This window comes from Dromiciops gliroides, chromosome 4, assembly GCF_019393635.1.
Source record: "Dromiciops gliroides isolate mDroGli1 chromosome 4, mDroGli1.pri, whole genome shotgun sequence".
Taxonomy (NCBI): Eukaryota; Metazoa; Chordata; class Mammalia; order Microbiotheria; family Microbiotheriidae; genus Dromiciops; species Dromiciops gliroides.
The window spans coordinates 213,794,682-213,814,218 of record NC_057864.1 but is presented as its reverse complement, the minus strand read 5'-3'; the positions used below and the strand labels follow the sequence as shown (position 1 = coordinate 213,814,218).

At 46.4% G+C, this 19,537-nt stretch overlaps 1 protein-coding gene across 1 annotated transcript; it reads right to left on the bottom strand.

The window, feature by feature from the left end:
* Positions 1 to 3,323: 3,323 nt before the first annotated feature.
* NOTUM (notum, palmitoleoyl-protein carboxylesterase) lies at positions 3,324 to 18,631 on the bottom strand. The gene is made up of 12 exons (XM_043963707.1): positions 18,548 to 18,631; positions 17,746 to 18,179; positions 15,548 to 15,600; positions 15,259 to 15,354; positions 14,064 to 14,124; positions 13,822 to 13,880; positions 13,275 to 13,377; positions 11,117 to 11,308; positions 10,493 to 10,593; positions 8,106 to 8,253; positions 6,915 to 6,962; positions 3,324 to 6,767 (listed from the first exon to the last, which is right to left on the bottom strand). The coding sequence occupies exons 2-12, from the start codon at positions 18,147 to 18,149 to the stop codon at positions 6,458 to 6,460; spliced, it is 1,575 nt and encodes a 524-aa protein (XP_043819642.1). The 5' UTR covers positions 18,150 to 18,179; positions 18,548 to 18,631; the 3' UTR covers positions 3,324 to 6,457.
* Between the last annotated feature and the right edge of the window lie 906 nt (positions 18,632 to 19,537).

Here is a 19,537-nt window from a genome sequence, read left to right as displayed (position 1 = left end):
GCTTTGCTAGGCAATAAAATTAAAAGGATGCTGATACTACAGTGTACCCCTTCATATGAAAGAAGCTACTGAATTTAGCACCTAGTTAGCAAGAATAACTAAAGTGAAAGTTACTAGATAAGCTGTTTCCTCCCCAACCCAGTCTTCTCCATTCTTGTCCCTGGCAAGGAAATGTACAAGGAAAGTGTCCTAGGGTCTCAGTCTCCCCTCAACAGAGCCTTGTGTCCTGGGGTCACAGGTTTTGCTCCCAAATGAATTTGTCTTTTAAAAGGTGTGGGGGTTTTTTGTTTGTTTTTGTTTTTGTTTTTCCAGGGCAATGAGGATTAAGTGACTTGCCCAGGGTCACACAGCTAGTAAGTGTCAAGTGTCTAAGGTTGGATTTGAACTCAGGTCCTCCTGAATCCAGGGCCAGTGCTTTATCCACTGCATCACCTAGCTGTCCCTAAAAAGTTATTTGTGAGGGGATTTTTGTCTGTGTTTTCTTTCACAGAATGACTTACATGGAAATGTATTTTGCATGACTATACCTATAACCTATGTCAAATTGCTTGCCCTCTCAATGGGGGAAGGGGAGGGAGGAGAGAATTTGGAATTCAACGTTTGAAAAAAAAAAGAATGTTTGAAATTGTTTTTACCTGTAAATGGGGGAAAATAAAATATTAAAAAATTTAAAATAAATGTGAGGAACCTGGGGGGAAAAAGTCCATTTGAGCATCTTTTGTGTTCTTACCTCAAGGACCATAATTACTAGGTACAACTCTATCACCCATTCATTCTTCATCCTCCTGTTGACTATCCTCTATTCCTTGATATTGTGTCATTCCTTCAATTTTTTCCCCGGGGGCAATGAGGGTTAAGTGACTTGCCCAGGGTCACACAGCTAGTAAGTGTCAAGCGTCTAAGGGCAGATTTGAACTCAGGTCCTCCTGAATCCAGGACTGGTGCTTTATCCACTGTGCCATCTACCTGCCCCCTTTTCCTTCACTTTTACGACTGTCTTCTCTCCTGTTATGCTTTGACAGATTCCTTCATGGGTTCCTTTCTCCTCTAAGTTTCCAGTTTTGGACATCTCCAGTCTTCTCAGACCTCTCAGTTTGGGGTATCTCCAAAGGCTTTGTTTTTTACCCTCTTCTCTTCTTTTTCTCTACTCTCTCCTTTGTGTTTTTTTCCCTGATCCTAATAGTATTTTTTTCCAGTTACATGTAAAGATAGTTTTCAATATTTTTTTTTTTTGGTGAGGCAAATGGGGTTAAGTGACTTGCCCAGGGTCACACAGCTAGTAAGTCTTGTTAATATGAATACATGGAACAACTGGATTTGATGGAGGTAGCCTATTATCCAAGGGGAGTTTTATAAAACCCTGGATTAATAGGATTAATAGGAACAAAATGTCCTTCAGCTGAACTCCAAACCTGAACCCAGATAGCTAGCAGATAAAAGACCTTACCTAGTGACTTCTTTTCCCTCAGGATAGTAAGTCCTTATCTTATGGTAACATCTGGGCATCCTCATCTTTGCCAAACCCTTTTTTTGGAATCCTGTAGTCTTATCATGATGCTTCTGTATTTCCTCCATACTTGTAATAACTGAAATTGTTAAACTACTTTTTGCTTCTGGGTTGATTTCTGTATCATACTATTGAAACTGACAATGCCCGGTAATCAGTGGGGAGTCCCCCAAGCTTCTCTCTTAGGAGGGAAATCTCCACATGATTGTGTTTTGTTATCTTTCTTCTTGGGATAATAAAATATTACATTGATATTATGTTTTTTCTGTCTTTGATCTGTTTTCATAGGAGGAGAGGTATGTTTTTTCTGTCTGTCTTTCACTGGTAGGAGAAATTAAACATTATTTCTCTGATCTGGTTCATTGTATGAGACAGGCAGATATAACATGTTCTCTTTCTACTTAGTAGGAGATATAATTTCTCTGATCTGTTTATTAATTGCAGGAGAGAGTAAACATTATTTCTCTGATCTGTTTGTAGGAGGCAGGCAGATACAAAAGCTATATTTTAATATTCGACAGTGTCAAGTGTCTGAGGCTGGATTTAAACTCAGGTCCTCCTGAATCCAGGGCTGGTGCTTTACCTACTGTGCCACCTAGCTGCCCCTCAATATTTCTTTTTATAAGATTTTGAGTTCCGGGGTGGCTAGGTGGTGCAGTGGATAAAGCACCGGCCCTGGATTCAGGAGTACCTGAGTTCAAATCCGGCCTCAGACACTTAATACTTACTAGCTGTGTGACCCTGGGCAAGTCACTTAACCCCAATTGCCTCACTAAAAAAAAAAAAAAAAGATTTTGAGTTCCAAATGTTTCTCCCTCTCTCCCTTCCCTCCCTCCTCCCCAAGACAGAAAGCAATCTGATATGTTATACATGCACAATCACATTAAACATATTTTCACATTATCTACTCTCTCCTTTAGCAATTTTATCCACCCACATGGTTTCAGTCATCCCCTCTGTGCAGATCACTCCTAAATCTGTCTGTATATATGCCCCTTATCTATTCCCCAGGGCTCCAGGCTTGCATTTCTAACTGTCTTCTGGGTGGATATCTTTCTGGCACCTCAAGCTCAGTATATCCAAAGCTGGATTCACCATCTTTTCTCTAAAATTTGTCTCTTCTTTTAATTTCCCTATTTCAGTTGATAGTGTGAACAGTCATTCTTTCGGTTACCCAGTCTTAAAACTAGGAAGTGATTCTTGACTCTTTTCTCTCTCCTCTACTATTCACCCACTTAGTCGCCAAGTTTGGTCAATCCTTTGTTCACCACTTCTCTAGTATCTATCTCTTGCTTTCCAGTTCTGTTGTTACTACTTGAGGCCCTCACCCTTCTTATTCTTATGAGTCTCCTAACTGGCTTCCCTGACTCTAACCTCTCCCTTCTCCAATTCATTCTTCATGCAACTGTCAAAGTAATTCTCCTAATATATAAATAGGTCTGACCACATCACTCCTCTGCCCAAATCCTTTAGTAGCTCCCCAAAGAATAAAATACAAACTCCTCAGCCTTACATTCAAAGCTCTCTAGGGTCTGACTCTAACCAAATTAGACTAATAGCTTTGATCCTATATTGTTCTGCCCTCCATCACTCCCATGCCTTTTTTTCACACTAGACATATCTGGAAAAGTCTTCTTACTACCACATACATACCCGTCTTTGCCCATTAATATTCTTACCTCTTTCAAAGCCCAACTCAGATGCTGCCTCCTCCATTAACATCCTGTGATCTCCCCAGTAGGAAGTGAACCATCATCCTTGAATACTTCAGACCAGTCTAAACTCTTCAAAGAACTTAATCATTTCCTGACAGTTATTAGCATATAGCCATTGCGTTTTATTTCATCTTTGTATCCACAGAACCTAGGACAGTATTTTGCACACAGTGGGTGCTTAATAAATGTTTATTCAATTGAACTAACAAAGTAAGCATCATCTGAAACTTGACAAAGTAGATCTTCCCACAAGAAAAAAAAAAGGGGGGAGGGGGTGAAAGCAAGAGAGTTTCACTTGAGGTGAATGCTGTTGTAATGACTGGGTACCAAGGATGCTGTAAACCTATTAAGGGGTGATACTCTAATCTTAGACTTTCCAAGCCAGGCTTTAGGGAGGGGGGGGCCCTCCCCCTCTCTCTGGCAAAACTAGGAGGAGACAAAGCTACACTTTCAAATAAATAAGTCAGTAGGTTGAGGTTCTTTGGTTTTTTATTATTTAAAAAAAATATGTTACAAAACAATATCATTCATCTTATATTCTTGCTTATTTCCTTTTTTAAAAAATTAAAAGTAATAAAAAGTCACTTTATAAAATAATACAAAAGGGCATGAAAAGGCCTGGGAGGTGAGGATGGAAAGGGACTGAGATGGGACTTCTGTTGGAATTGAGGAATCCAGTGCTTTAGGCTCTGCCCCATGGACCAAAGACTCTGAGAGGAAAAGTTAAGAAAGGATAACAGGGGAGTCCATGCTGGTGACAGAGGCAGAGCCAGGAAGGGGTCATGAGGATGTTGCTTCATTTGATGGGCAGCCAGTCTCTGGCCAGACTTCATTGGAAGCAGTGGGAGGAAGAGTTGAGACCAGAGACCTCAGCCAGAGAAGGAAGGAAGGGTGAGTGGAAATGATGGGAACATTACAGGGAAAATCACTACTCCCCTCCAGAATTTCTGATAAAGAAAAATAGGAAATCCAAGTAGACTCTGACACGCACCCTAGATTTTTGGGCTCAGAGAAAAGGCTATGTAGGATCCTATGGGCTAAAATCTTATAGTGGAAATCTTCCCAGAAGAGATGAGAAACTCTTAAGAATTTCAGTCACGAAGGGAAACAATTCCAATAATAAAAATATTTGCCCAAAGAGATCAATGTGGATATACTGTGAACTTACCAGCCAACTGAGATTTCAAAGAGATATGTAAAGAAGATGGAAGCAAGGGCAAGGGATAGAGGAAGAATATAAGAACATGACACTGTCCCATAAATATAGTGTTGGGAGTGCTAAGGCTCAGAATAAAGATGACCCAAAAATGTTTTTTTAAAAAACTGTATTGGGAAAAAAGATTAAATAGGAATTAGAGTTGCTTTGGGGGGGGTATGAAATAAACTAGTAACTGACAACAATTCTAATTTTCTTTTTATGTGCTCTGACAAAAACAATGAGCTCTGAACTGATAATAAGAGTAAAAATGACTAACAAGGAGTTGATGTCCAAGAGGAATAAGAAGATAGCAAGAGAATACCTAGATGTCCTTGATCAATTGGAATCCAATGGACTCTATCCTTGGGTCCTGAAGGGAGTGTCAATGATGGCAGAACCACTGTCAAAAGTATTTGAAAGACTATGGAAAATGGAAGAGATATATAGGACTAAGGAAGGACAATTGTTACCCCAATTTAAAAAAAAAAAAGGAAGAGAACAGTCTGCAGGTCAGCAAATGTGATTCCAATTTGTGGGAAACTCTAGAATGAATCATTAAAGGAATGATCAGTGAATATCTAGAAAAAGGGACAGTAATCAGAAAGAACCAGCATGGCTTTGTCAAGAACAGGTTGTGCCAAACAAATGTTATTTCTTTTTCTTTTCTTTCTTTTTCTTTTTTTCCTTTTTTTCGACATGGTTACTAGAGTAGCAGATCAGAATGCTGTTGATATGGTTGACCTAGATTTTAGTCAAGCATTTGATAAAATATCCCATGCTTTTCTTGGGGAAAAGTTGGAGAAATGTGGATTAGGTAACAATACAATTGAATGGATACAGAATTGAGTGGCCAGACTCAGAGTGGTCCTTCAGAGTTCAATGACAAAACTTAGCAATAGACATCCAGGGGAAGTACCCCAGGGATCTGTGCTTGGCCTTGTCCAATTAAACATTTTTGTCAATAACTAGGACAAAGTCATACTTATCAAATTTTAGGTACACAAAGCAGGAATTCAATGAAAGCACCCTAAATGACGGGCAGGATCCAAAAAAGAAGACTAGACAGAAACCAATTGGGCGAAATCCAATAAGATTAAATTCAACAGTGATAAATGTAAAGGCTCACCTTTCAGTTAAAGAAGTCAACTTCCCAAGGACAGGATGGGGTAAAGGGTATTGTTGGACAACAGTATGTTGGGGAAAGAACTGGAGGTTCCACTAGATATGAGTCAGCAGGATAACGTGGCAGCCAGCAAAGCTGATATAATCCTGGTCTACACTGAGAAATAAGGCATAAGGAGGGGAGTGTGCCTGTTTACACTGCCCTTCTTGGACCCTCTCTGGAATATTGTGTCTAATGCTGGGTAACACCATTTAGGATCATGTCCAGAAAAGGATGAACAAGCTGGTGAGGCCTAGAGTACATGTTATGAGAACATTAGTTGAAGGAACTGGGAATGTGGAACCTGGAGAAAACAAGACTTGGGGCAGGGGTGAGGGTAGGGGAACACATGACAGATTCAAGTATTTGAAGGACTGTCATATGGTAGATGGATTAGATCTGCTCTTCTTGGCTTCAGAGGGCAGAAACAGAAGCAATGGGTTGAAGTTGCAAAGAGACAGATTTAGACAACATCAGGAAAAATTTCCTAACAAAGACATCTAAAAGTGAAATGGGATGCCTCGTCCTACCCCCACTGGGGGTCTTAGAGTAGGCTGGATGACCCACATTCAGCACGCTATAGGGAGGATTCTTTGGGCGGGGCATGAGCTAGACTGGTCACTGAGGACCCTTCCAACTCTAAACATTCTGTGATTCCAAATGTCTCAAGACCCACTGGAGGGGGAAGAGGTGGCTTAGGGTTCTGTCGGCCCTGGTGGGACACATACGTATAGGTCCAAGGGGCGTCAGGCACAGAGCAAGGATGTGAGCCTGGTGGTGTGAGGTGAGGTGGAGAAAGGGAGGGAGGCAGAGGGTGTGCAGGGGGTCACCCTCTCCTGTGCTGCCCATGAACCATTTCCACATCCTGACTTCATTTAGCTCCCACTGCTAAGCATCCCCAGCAACTTGCTGGGCTCTAGCCCTTGCTGCTGAGCCATTTTCTGTACATCGAAGCCCATGTGCATGAGGAACTGGATTATGTTCATCTCTTGTCCGGTAAACTGGTCTCGGATGGTGGGACAGGAGGGGTTACAGTGGGGCCAGGGACAGTTGTCAATGAGGTGGACGGGACAGCCCTTCAGGGGGGGTGCTTTGCCATTTCTGTTGCCCTCGTGAAGACTTCGGTCCCAGCAGTGAAGTGCTCGGGGCAGTGAGGTACCCTTCACCTGAATGTCTGTCCAGTGGCTGCAAAGATTGAGGCACATGGGTGAGTGGGGGAGGAGGTAGGTGGAAGTAAGCTGGGTAAGAAGAAGAGGTAGAGGGAAGCCTATGGGTTGAGACCTCATACATAGTAGGTGGAACTGAATTAAATTATTGTACTGAAACACTTACTTTCGGATGATGATCTCATGGGACAGGCAGGCAGGGGCAAAGCTAGCCCTGTATTGGGGAAGAGAGATATGATCAGTGATTATCAGTCACCACTGGTGCCAACTTCAACCCTCTTCTCACTACAATGGGCCCTAATATCCATTCCATCATGCAAGCTCTTCAACCTGTCTCTCATGCCCTCCACCAGCTCTTTGCCCCCTAAAAGCTGGTGGAGGACATTTGGTTTGCGGTTTTTTTGCAGGGCAATGAGGGTTAAGTGACTTGCCCAGGGTCACACAGCTAGTAAGTGTCAAGTGTCTGAGGCTGGATTTGAACTCAGGTCCTCCTGAATCCAGGGCCGGTGCTTTATCCACTGCACCACATAGCTGCCCCTATACCAAGAGCTTTTACAACTATTATCTCATTTGATCTTCACCACAACCCTGGGAGGTTCAGTTGTTGAAGCAGCTAGGTGGTACAGTAGATAAAGTGCTGGGCCTGGAATCAAGAAGACCCATTTTCCTGAGTTCAAATCTGGCCTCAGACACTTATTAGCTGTGTGACTTAACCCCATTTGCCTCAATTTCCTTATCTGTAAGATGAGCTGGAGAAGAAAATGACAAACCACTCCAGTATCTTTGCCCAAATAAGAACCAAAAAGCCCAAATGGGGTCATGAAGAGTTGGACATGACTGAAAATGACTGAACGATACAAGAATCTTATTTGATCTTCACAACAACCCTGGAAGTAGTTGCTATTAATATATCCATTTTACAGCTGAGGAAACTGAGGCAAACAGAGTTTAAATTATTTGTCCAGGGTCATACAGTTAGGAAATATCTGAGGCTGGATTTAATCTCAGGTCTTTCCTGACTCCAGGCTCAGCACTCTATCTGGATGACTGAGAAAGAATGATTCTAAGAGTCCTTCCTAAAAAGTGTACTCAGCCCAGGGGTTGACATACAGGGAGCACTAGAAATAGTGACCGAGGACTGGCTTTCTCACCTATCACCATTACTCTGTCTCAATTTAGTGCAAATATTTAACATCCCTGAAGGTTCTTGCTTTCTCCACTTGACCACTTAGGAATGGGATGTTGGATGATCTGGGCATGGTGTCTAGGAGACTAGAGTGAGTTACCCTTTATGTCCTTGGCCTTGTCTCTTCCCTGTGTGTCCTCCCCCCTCCCCACCCACACCAAAGACACTCACGACACATCCTTGAGTGTATTCCGAAGCTCCCGGCCAAGATTCTGGATATAGAGCCATTGCCCTTCCTGCACAGGCTGCCCAGTCAGATGCACATTGTCCACAGTCAACTGGGCTTCATCAAACAGCCATTGCACCACGAACACAGGGCCTAGGTCAAGGTAGGGATACATATTGGCTCAGAGCACAATCTTCCCCACCCCCCATGGGGCAACTCCAGGTATTCCCTTCTACTCCCCTACTAACTTTCTCCTACCCTAGTATTAGGGGTGGGTGGTTCTCACTGTTCTCTACCTACAACTCAAATTATTTCCACCTTTGGGTCCATGCTCTTGCCTCACATCATTCTCTTGGAAGGTCTTCCCAATTCTTTTCAGACAAGGTACACCCTCCCCTTGCTTCACAATCTGACTGTGAAGACTCATCTTCTCAGGAAGTTTAACCCTATCCTGTTTTGATCACTCCTTTATCCTGAATGCCAAACCCATCCCACCCTCCCCATTTATGTACACAAACCCAGTTTTCCCTTGTTTTAGGCTACAGAGCCCTAAAACCATAGAATGTCTGAACTAGAAGGGATCTAATGCAATGCCTTCATTTGACAGATGAGGAAAAAGAGACAAAGAAAGAGAAAATGAAGTTAGTTAAGTGGTGGAACCGAGACTTAAAACCAGGGTTCAGGACTCTAAATTCAACAGTCCTTTCCATTTTACCACAATGCCTATCGTATACTCATGGAATATTAGCACTGAAAGGAAACTTAGAGAGTAGGTGGCTTGGGGGGGGGGGTTTGGAGTTAGCTCGATTGTTAACTTTTCAGTGTGAGCATTCACATCTTGGAAATAGGCAATCATTGCAAAACAGGGACTGTGTTGCTCTAAAGCCATTGCTGGAGTTCAGCCCAAGGGCAATAGAAGGCTCAGGGAATAAAGTCATCACCAGACTGGAGGCTAGGAATAGGAACAGGAATAGGAATAGGAATAATAACTGCTGGTACTTATCTAGTGCTTTAAAGTTTGCAAGTGCTTCATATCTGTTTTCTCAGTGGAGCCTCACACTACCCCTGCTTAAGTTCCAGTTCCTACAAATCATCTTCAGTAGCTGTCATTCAGCCTCTGCTTAAGCACCTCCACCTGCAGCACTACCACAGGGGTCAGCCTGTTTCATTTTGGGACAGCTCCAAGTGCTGGCAATTTCTTGGTTCTTTGTAAGGATCCCCTTGGTGGCATGCTGGCCACCCTTAACCAAATAGTTCACATCCTATCTCAGATACTGTGACTCAGATACTGGCTGTGTGAGCCTGGACAATTGACTAATCCTCTGAGTCTTAGTTTCCTTATGTGAGAAATGGGAACAATAATGCCTATAGTACTACCTTGCAGGGTTATAGTAAGCTCCAAATGATAATTTGTACAAAAGTGCTTTACAAACTTTAAAGGACTATGCAGATGTCAGTCACTGATGATGAAAATGAAAACAATAATAATAAACTTCCTAAGGCTATAAATCGAAGGAGAAGGTGCTGATCTGCATTGGGTTCCTCATTAGGAGCCCCCTACAGCAATCAAATCATATGACCCGTTAAAAAAAAAAAAGGATAAAAAATGAGTGTGGGGGCAGCTAGGTGGTCCAGTAGATAGAGCACTAGCCCTGGAGTCACAAAGACCTGAGTTCAAATCTGACCTCAGACACTTCTTAGCTGTATGACCCTCGGCAAGTAATTTAATCCTGATTGCCTCTTTAAAAAATGAGGGGCAGCTAGGTGGCATAGTGGATAAAGCACCAGCCCTGGATTCAGGAGAACCTGAGTTCAAATCCAGCCTCAGACACTTGACACTTACTAGCTGTGTGACCTGAGGCAAGTCACTTAACCCTCATTGCCCCACAAAAAACAAAACAAAAACAAAAACAAAAAAATAATGAGTATGGTACAGTGTGTGGAAGGCTGGTCCAGGAATCAAGAAGACCAGGGTTCAAGTTCTCCCTCTGATATACTTGCTGTGTGACATAGGGTAAGTCACTTAACCTCTTAGACAACTGTCCAAGTTATAGGTGAGTTGTCTAGCTACATCAATGGAGGGAGATTTCCCTCTAGGACTTCCCTCTACAGCAAAGAAATGACAAGTCCAGATTAAAACCAAACCAAACCAAATCTAGACTGTCAATTCCCCCAGTATAAGGACCTAATCTTTAACTTCCTCTGTATCCCTTAGACAACACCCATACTGAGTACAGTCTCTGTGCTGACTATGGGCCCCAATTCACATTCCCAGAACTTGGTCTCTCAACTGCTAACTTCTACTCTGAATTTTCAAGGGGAGCAAATGGGGGGCTTTGGGTTCTTTTGCATCATGCCTCCTCTTAAGCCCCGAACTCCCACCCCCACTCACAGCGCAGGGTAGGGTAGATTTTGTATCCGAAGAAGCAGTTCCACTCCTCTCCTTCCTTGAACTGTAGCCGGCAGCGCTCGGGGACGACCCCATTCCAGTACCTGGAAGGCCAGGAGCTTTGGAATCAGGTTGGCTCTTGAGAGCCTCTTCCAATCCCTCACCTGTGGGATGGGGGAAGGAGGATCCCACAGGGTGACAGGTAGGGACTTTTCTCCTCTAGTCAACTCTGCCCACCTGGACTCAAGGCACTATGACAGGAAGCGATAGATCCACCATTCCATGGGCATTCACCTCCCATCACTGGGGCCATGGGCCTGACTCAGCCCTTTCCCAAACCCAAAGAACTCAACCATTGGAATTTATACCTGATTGAGTCTTTAGTACTGCTAAGAGTCTCCCTCTAGGCTGGAAATGCAAGGCATTCCCAACGCCTAGCCCTGGGTTGGCATGTCATCTTTCAAGCCCCAGCTGTGCCATGGGCTGGGTGGGTCCTCCATATTGGGGAATAGGGGATCAAAGGGCAGTAAGGTCTGATAGAAAGGAAGGGGAAGGGGTCTGGGCACCTGTAGCAGGGTGTTAGTAACTTGGGGAGGGGAGGGAAAGGAGGGCAGAGGAGGCTGTCACCTGATCCCTCGTCGGATGGCTTCAGTGGGTGCACAGGTGATGGTGTCAATGCAGTCTGTTCGGCGGTATTGCCTGTTGTCCAGGAACCAACCTGAGTCAGCCAGGCCCCGGACTTGGATGGCTGAATATCCCAACTCCTCTAACTGCTCTGCCACCCGGTCCACATTCAGAAGAACCCCAGTGCCCCCAGCACTGCAAATGAGGGAGAAGACACATGGGTGGCTGATACAGCCAAGCAGGTAAGCAGGGTCATTTCTACACTGTCTCTTAGTCCTGAGGTCATTGGAGATTATCATTGCAATATTGCATATCGCCATTTATTTTAAGAGAGCCATTAGAAAGGGCCCTGAATTTGGCAATAGTGCTCCTAGTACTGAATCCTGACCACATCACTACTCATTGCCCATGTAAATTTGAACAAGTAGTTCTCCATCACCAGGCCCATTTTCTCTCTGTGAAATGATAGGATTAGGGGCAGCTAGGTGGCACAGTGGATAAAGCACTGGCCCTGGTTTCAGGAGGACCTGAGTTCAAATCTGACCTCAGACACTTGACACTTACTAGCTGTGTGACCCTGGGCAAGTCACTTAACCCTCCTTGCCCTGCCGAAGAAGAAGAAGAAGAAGAAGAAGAAGAAGAAGAAGAAGAAGAAGAAGAAGAAGAAATGATAGGATTGGACAAGTGTTTCCAAGAAGACATATAAGAAGACACCACCACCCCACTCCTTTGCAGAAGTAAGAGAGCCAGAGGTGTGGCATATTGCACACATTTTCAGACTTTTAAAATGTATTTGATCAGTTTTACTGATTTCTTCTCTTCTTTTTCTTTTAAAATATTGTTATTTGAGATGGCTCTTGGGCAGGGCAGGGGGAGGGAGAGGGATGCTAGGAGAAATTCTGGTAATGTAAGAAAAATCAGTTAGTCAAAAAGCATTTATTAAATGTCTACCGCATGCCAACTACTGTGCTAAGCACTGTGAATACAAATTTTAAAAACCCCAACCCAACAATAACTATATCAACAAAATTTATTTTTATAAAAATAATAGGAATAGACTAGGTGATTTCTATGGTCCCCTTCAACTTTATGATCTCTGTCTCTCTGGCTCTGTCTCTATCTCTCTTCACTCCTCCCATCCCACAATCTCTCAGAACATACTCATGTCTAGTGTTGCGTTTCTTCTATGAAGTAAGACAGTGTGGGACGGTGGAAGAAGCATCATCCTGGGAATGGGGAGACCTGGATTCAAGTCTTAGCTCTCTCACTAACTAGCAGTATCCCTTTTTCTGGGCCCATTTTCTCATTGGTAAAATCAGGGAGTTACATTAGGTGATCTCTAACATCCTGGGAAAATTTTCAAGCTTCACTTTCAAGTCAAGTCCCAGGAGCAAGTCTTCACTATTTTCAAGAGTACAGGGGCAGCTAGGTGGCACAGTGGATAGAGCACTGGCCCTGGATTCAGGAGGACCTGAATTCAAATCCGGCCTCAGACACTTGACACTTACTAGCTGTGTGACCCTGGGCAAGTCACTTAACCCCAATTGCCTCAGGGAAAAAACAAACAAACAAGAGTACACACACACACACACACACACACACACACTCCTAAAACTATAGTTCACAAACTGTGCTTCAGTGTGGGTCCACAAATCTCAAACTATATGTCACTAATCCCAACTGCTGTGCTTACCTGGAGTAGTTAGCCAGTTGGCCCAAATAGCTCAAAACAAAGGGCTTTTACTGGGATGGCACCAAAAGAGTAATAGTAACAAATATAATAAATAAACATAATAAATTTAACATTTAACTTTATTTATTTTTTTATTTTTTTAGTGAGGCAATTGGGGTTAAGTGACTTGCCCAGGGTCACACAGCTAGTAAGTGTTAAGTGTCTGAGGCCGGATTTGAACTCAGGTCCTCCTGACTCCAGGGCTGGTGCTCTAACCACTGCGCCACCTAGCTGCCCCTTTTAACTTTTTAAAAAAAAAATCAAGTTCCATGAAGCAAAATATCTGAGCTTCAGCCAAATAGTCTCTTTCCCCTTACCTTACCTCAATCCTTTGTTCTCTACCCACCCTCACTCCCATCACTCCCCTATATTCTATATATTCTGTTCCCTCCTCTGTGTTAGCCTCATTCTTCTCTTCCTGGTACTCACCTGCTTCCAGCCAGCAGTAGTACCTTGGCACTAGTCAAGCCCTTTCCCAGGAGCTCTCGAACCACCTCCTGGATAATAAGGGCCCCCATGAAAGCATACTCGTCTGTAAATCAAAGGAAATATCTCTGCTTTAGGAAAGCATGACTGCTTCCTGGGTAGGAAGAGGATAATGTCCCCTGCCCCCCACCGAATGAAAGGCATGGGCTTCATTTAGTAAAGTTAGACTGTCCCTGGGAAGCTGGACTCTTTGGAAATTTCAAGTCTGTGTGGGCAAGGCCAGACTAGGATGCTCATATCTTGAAGACAAAGCCATGCCTATTTACTGGGGAGAACCCTGCTCCACAAAAGTCAGGACCCTGATATAATGAGCCCCTTGCCTAAAAGAGGAAGATGGTACTAGGGACAAATACCCAAGGGGAGAATAAAAGGGTTTTAGGACTAGGGGAAGCAGGACTGGGTTAGACTAACCATAGGTCCCTGTGATCATGAAGGGAAAGAGGGAGAAAAAAGGAGAGAAGGAAAGGAGCAGAAGGGGGAAAAAACTCACTGGTTTCAGACTTGGAGGAAGCTCCACTCCAGACATCACTGGAGCAGTAGGGGATAAAGCTGTAAAAGACAAAGTTGATAAGACTGGCAAAAAGTAGTGTTTCTCTATTCTAAACTAACACCACCCTGGGGGAAGCTCAGACTCTACTTTCTGGTGGTTGTGTATCTAAAATTTCTCAATGCTGTGACTCCACCCCATCTTGCCCAAGGGAATAATCCCTATCCCCCATACTTATCCCTTACACCATGTTGGCATTCCACCAGTGTGGGTTCTCCTCTGGTTGAGATGAAAGGATACCAGTACCTAGATGGGAGGGGAGAAAAACAATGGGACTTTTGGTCAGGCTTAGAAAACTTTTGGGGGGGGGCGGTGAGGCAATTGGGGTTAAGCAACTTGCTCAGGGTCACATAGCTAGTAAGTGTCAAGTGTCTGAGGACAGATTTGAACTCAGGTCCTCCTGAATCCAGGGCCAGTGCTTTATCCACTGCGCCACCTAGCTGCCCCAGGCTTAGAGATCTAGCTAGAAAGTGTGGAGATATATTGGTAACATAAGGAAAGGATTACTTGAGCCCTAGGGATAGGGGACATATTAGAACAGGTGGTACCTCTAGCCAAAAACAAACACTAACTGTGTAAGGATGAGAAAACAGAAAGTTGACACTCTGTGTCTTTGCTTCACTATCCTTACCAAAGGGTGTGTGGCAATCTTGGAAAAGTTTAGGAAATAAAGGAGGTGAGGAGTGGTGATGGAGGACCATGCAAATACGGAATGTTTCTTTGAGGACCTGAGGGACAGGATAGTTTAAGTTTATTCTGTGCCCTTTGGGACAGAATAGTTTAAGAAGTTAATGATGAAAAAAAAGACATCAAAAGGGGCAGATATGGGGCAGCTAGGTGGCGCAGTGGATAAAGCACTGGCCTTGGATTCAGGAGGACCTGAGTTCAAATCCAGCCTCAGACACTTGACACTTAACTAGTTGTGTGACCCTGGGCAAGTCACTTAACCCTCACTGCCCTGCCCCCCAAAAAAAAGTTAATGATGAGAGTGCATCTCATTTCTTTAGGGCCAAGACCTCAAAATGCAAAAATTAAGGCATTGATGGAGTCAAAGCAAGTCAGTAATAGGGCTGAAACCAGCCAATTCTCTTGCCTCTCCATATACTACTTCTGGGAGAAGCCGTGGAGCCAGGGCCAGGCAGTGGGGAGTCACCCAGTACCACCCTTCTTCGGGGAGAGAAGAGAGGGAAGGATTGAGCAGAAGAGACAGGCAATGGAATGGAGATTTGGAGAGGGGAAAAGGAGGACAGGGTAGGGGTTCAGAGTTCAAGAACAATGGTGAGAGGGAAGGTGGGGCCTATTAAGGAGAGGCCACATGAAAAGGAGGGTGAAGGAAAAGGTGGCCATGCAAAATGAAAGGGGGCACGTGTAACTGCTGACCTGTTCGAGTTCTGGGCCAGTCTTTGGAGCTCATAAGGCGCCTCATGGTGTCGTATCGAGAATCGCAGTTCTCCCGGTTAAAGCAATACCAGCCGCCTACAGGGTCAGACACATATTCAATACTCTGTGGTCTGGGCCAGCCACCTACCCCTCTTTCAATAGGACCCTCCCCCACTGTCATTCTTCACCCTCTTTGGGATCCCTAGTTCTTAGTCTTTTCTTCCTCTTTTCCAACTCTTTCCCTCCCACCCTCACCCCTACCCCTTTCCAAGTCAATATCAGGACCTACCTTCCAAAAAGAGCAACCAGCGCCGGCTGCCTTTAGACTCCTTGAGGTAGTAGCTGTAAAAGAAATAGCCGGTAAGTCAACTAGGTCTTCCCTGATCCTCCATAACCAGGGATGCCAGGTAAGAAAGGGTTATTCCACCTGTCACTAAAGCAGGGCAGTCTTGTGCCACACGAGGGCGCAAGAGACTAGGTAAAACTGTAGCAAGCTGAAGCTTAAAAAACTTTGAGAAGGGTAAGGATTTGGAAAGGACAGAAACAGGTCTCCTGGAGCTAGTCTTAGGGAAGAAGTTAGGGCAGGTCCAGGTTTCTTACACCCTGGAGGGCCGAGCCAGCTCAAAGGAAGGGTTGTCAAGAGAAGACAAAAGGGTGTTACTGTTCTAATGAAAAGATCCCCGAGAGGCAATCCAAAACTTTTGTTCCTGAGCCAGCTCTGAAACAAACTACCTTTGTGACCTTGGGCAATTCATTTGACCTCTATGGTCCAGTTGCCTTAGCTATATATAAAGTAGACAATACCTTGCTCTTCATGCCCTACACTTGTGATGGAAACTTGAGAATATTCTAAAAAGTTATGTTCCACATTGTAGCATTGTTGCTAAGAGGAGGAGGAAAGGGGCACCCACCACATTAACCTCCATCCACCCTAGAGTGAGAACTGAAGAAGAAAAAATGTTCCAGCTAGTCAGAGGGTGTAGTTAGGGAGGATACAGTCCTGAGAGAAGAAAAGCGATAGAATAGAAAAGAATGAGAGAGAGTTAGAGTAGGAAAGAGGAATAGGGGAGCGAATCCTGGTTCCATTTTGCTCACTGACCTCATCACCACCCTCTCTCCCTCATGGCTGCCTGTCTGCTGTGTCCCATGCCGTTGCCATGTGTATGTCCAGTTTTTTCTCTTCCCTTCCACCCTACCCCCATTAGCCAGGAATCTCTGCCAGAGCAGTGACAGTGTCTCCTTCTTACTTCCAGTCCCCAAGGCTGTGCACTCCATGGATATTCAATTCATGAGGTTGATAGACATTTGGTAAACAGCTGTTGATCATGACTGTCACTAATTTGCTGCATAATCTTCAGCAACTTACTTTACCTTTGAGCCTCATTTTCTGGCCCTCAATATAAGCAGATTCCTGTCCTAGTTTCCCTCCATTCTCCTCTAGGTACTACACAATGGCATCCCCCTTCCTACCCCACCCCCCACCCCCAATACACACAGTCATGCTCTCACTCCGGAGGGAGAGATGTGCCCAATGTCAGTTACAAGGTGTCAGAAGGTATTGAAATCCCTTCACTCCATTCAATTCAACAAATTCAAAGGGTTACACTGTGCTAGACACTGGGGATAGAGACAATGGGTCCCTTTCTTTTTTGGGGTGTTCGTTAGACAAGCCAGGTGGACGGCTAAGGAAACAGTCTCTGTGGCTGACTTCTCTATAGTCCCCTCATTTCTTCATATGGAAAGAGACCCGAGCTCATTCCTAGGGTATCTTGGAACCTTTCTTAGAAGGAACTGACTTTTTTGCAAGGAAACTGAATGATTATTTCTCTTCCTCATTAATTATCTTTTCGGTGCCATGTATTGGAGAATGGGTTAGATTCGGGGCTTCTAATACTTTTAACATCCAGGGCTCCTTGTGCTAGCGAGGATTTTGAGGCTTCAAAGTCTGAGATCTTTCCCTAAGTATCAGAAGTTGGGGGAAATCTGAGGGATGTCTTTCTACCTGGAGACTTCTCCAGGAAAAGGGATGAACTTAAAACCAAAGGGGAGAGGGTTCCCCCTCGCTTTCTCACCCCTCTTTCTTGGGTCGGGGGCGTAGGGGAGAGAAATTCCAGGGTCTCTAAAGGAAAAGCAGACCAAAGTCTTTTGCTACTACAAAATGGATTGGGGGTGGGTGCAAGGAAGAGGAGGATGTATGGGGAGGGGGGAGTAGGGGCAGAGACTGCGGTGTGGGATGGGCTGGGATCTTGCTTCTATTCTTTCGTGCTTTCCTTCAGAGAGAGCAGGCGGAGACCGGGAGGAGTGAGAAGACTGTAGCGGCGTCCACCTGCTGCTGAAGGGAGTGAAGTTGGGAGAGATTTTCAAATTTGGGAGAGATCGGGATCGTGGGACTAAGGGCTAGGAGGAGAGAGAGAGAGAGAGAGAGAGAGAGAGAGAGAGAGAGAGAGAGAGAGAGAGAGAGAGAGTCCAAGCTTTGGAGTCACTTACCCGGCAGGGCTGCCGTCATTACAGGTCACTGAGGTGTTGAGCAGGAGGTGAAGCCGCAAGTCTTCATCCAGCTTTTGCGCAGAACAGGGATACAGTGACTGTGCCAGACTCTTGATCTGAGACATGAAGCTGTCCATATTGCCCTCCACGGCCGTGAAGTCCAGTGGGAAGCTCTCCACTGGCTGCCCTGCAACCTCGCCCAGCTCACGGCCAGGAAGCGCCTGGGGTTGGGGCTGGGGCTGGGGCTGGGGCTGGGGCGGAGGCGGCGGCGGCTGCTGCTGCTGCTGCTGTTGCTGCTGCTGCTGCTGCTGAGCACGCCGTCTCCAGGTTTTCCTTCCCTCGCTGCCCGGGCCCCAGTGCAATAAGCCCAGGAGGAGCAGCACTCGCACCGCTCTTTGGCCCATGCCAGCGCTGGTCCTGTCTTTCGGGGCCACCTGCAGGGGAAGCGGATGAGCGGGTGAGCCCCAGAGGACTTTGAAATCCGAACCCCGGCGCCGCGGGGTCGGTGGATCCTCGGCTGTAGTCCTACTGCCCTGGACTGGGCTCTGGGCTCCAGCCGGATCCCTGCTCTTCTGAAGAGACTGTCCTTCCCGAGGTGCCCAGCCCCACTCCGCCCCACCGAGTCTCGGGTGGGCTCTGGGCGCTGTGCAGGCTTCTAGGCGTCGAAGCGATCTCCGTGGCCCCGGGGCCCAGTCCCCTCGCCCCCAGCTGTGCCTGAGCACAGGGTAGCCTCTACTTGGGCTGGGCTGGGTTGGGCTGGGTTGGGCTGGGCTGGGCTAGGCTATCCCAGGCAGATGCTTACTCTTTCCCCGCACCCTGCTCCCCGCGCCCTGCTCCCAGCTCCGCGTCTAGAAGAGGGCAGTTCTGGGTCTGGGTGCTTTGGCTCGGTCCCGCTCCAATGAGCGGCGGGGGCAGAGCCTGGGCGTAGTTTGCGGGGCCCGCGGCTGTCCCGGTGCCCACGCGTTAGTTGTGCAGCCACCGCCTCCCGGGCCTTCACCGAGCTCAGGGGCGGGGGTGTGGGGGGTGTGTGTCTGGGGTGGGGGTGGCGGGGGAGGCGGTGATCTCGCTTTTTTTCTAGGCGGAGGCATCGTCTTTTCTTCCCAAACCGCAAACATGACAGAGGGGGCCTGGATTACCCCGCCGTGACCGCCGGAGGCGCTCCCGGCCCCGGCTTGGTGTGGGGCAGCGCGGCTGTGGCTCCCAGCGCTGCCACAGCGGCTCCCATTAAGGGAAAGCCAGCCAGGAGCCTTTCCCCTTCCCCGCCCCTCCCTCCCCTCACGAGGGCGGGGGGAGCAGTAAGGAGGGGATTGTTTTTTATGGGACGGGGGGGGGAGTCACCTGCGGAAAGGAAATTAACTCCCCCCTCTCCACCCTCCAGAGCAACTAAGAGCTGGAGGTAAAAGAAAAAAAAACATCGCCCAGGGCGGGACAAGGCTTGGAGACTGGAGATCGCTGGGGCTCCATCCCTGTTCATTCCTCTCACCTCAAGTTTGGAGAGCGGTCCCTGAAAGGTTGAGGGAGGGCACAGCTGGAGAGCGCACCTGGAGCAACAGGACAATGCCATCCCTGGAACCTTCTTTCCTCCCCCCGGGTACCCACTTCTGCCCGCCTACCCAGGCGCAGCGCGGGCAGCACCTGGGGCCGCTGGCATTTTGAGAGAGCCAGCAACATCTGGAGGGAGGGGGCTGTTCACTGCCTTAGCTCGCGGGTCTTCTAAACTTGAAGATTCCTCCGAGAGCCGTGCTCCCCAGGGTTGCAGACCCTCGTCCCCGCCCCCATTTGCCTGCCGGGA

What these genes read in the sequence shown, in the direction of transcription:
- NOTUM (XM_043963707.1), bottom strand. Translation starts at nt 18,149, where the DNA reads ATGGGCCAAAGAGCGGTGCGAGTGCTGCTCCTCCTGGGCTTATTGCAC. An exon ending in AATGACGGCAGCCCTGCCGG is followed by an intron (nt 15,601 to 17,745) that starts GTAAGTGACTCC and finishes TTTCTTTTACAG; the next exon opens with CTACTACCTCAAGGAGTCTA. An exon ending in CTGGTTGCTCTTTTTGGAAG is followed by an intron (nt 15,355 to 15,547) that starts GTAGGTCCTGAT and finishes CTGACCCTGTAG; the next exon opens with GCGGCTGGTATTGCTTTAAC.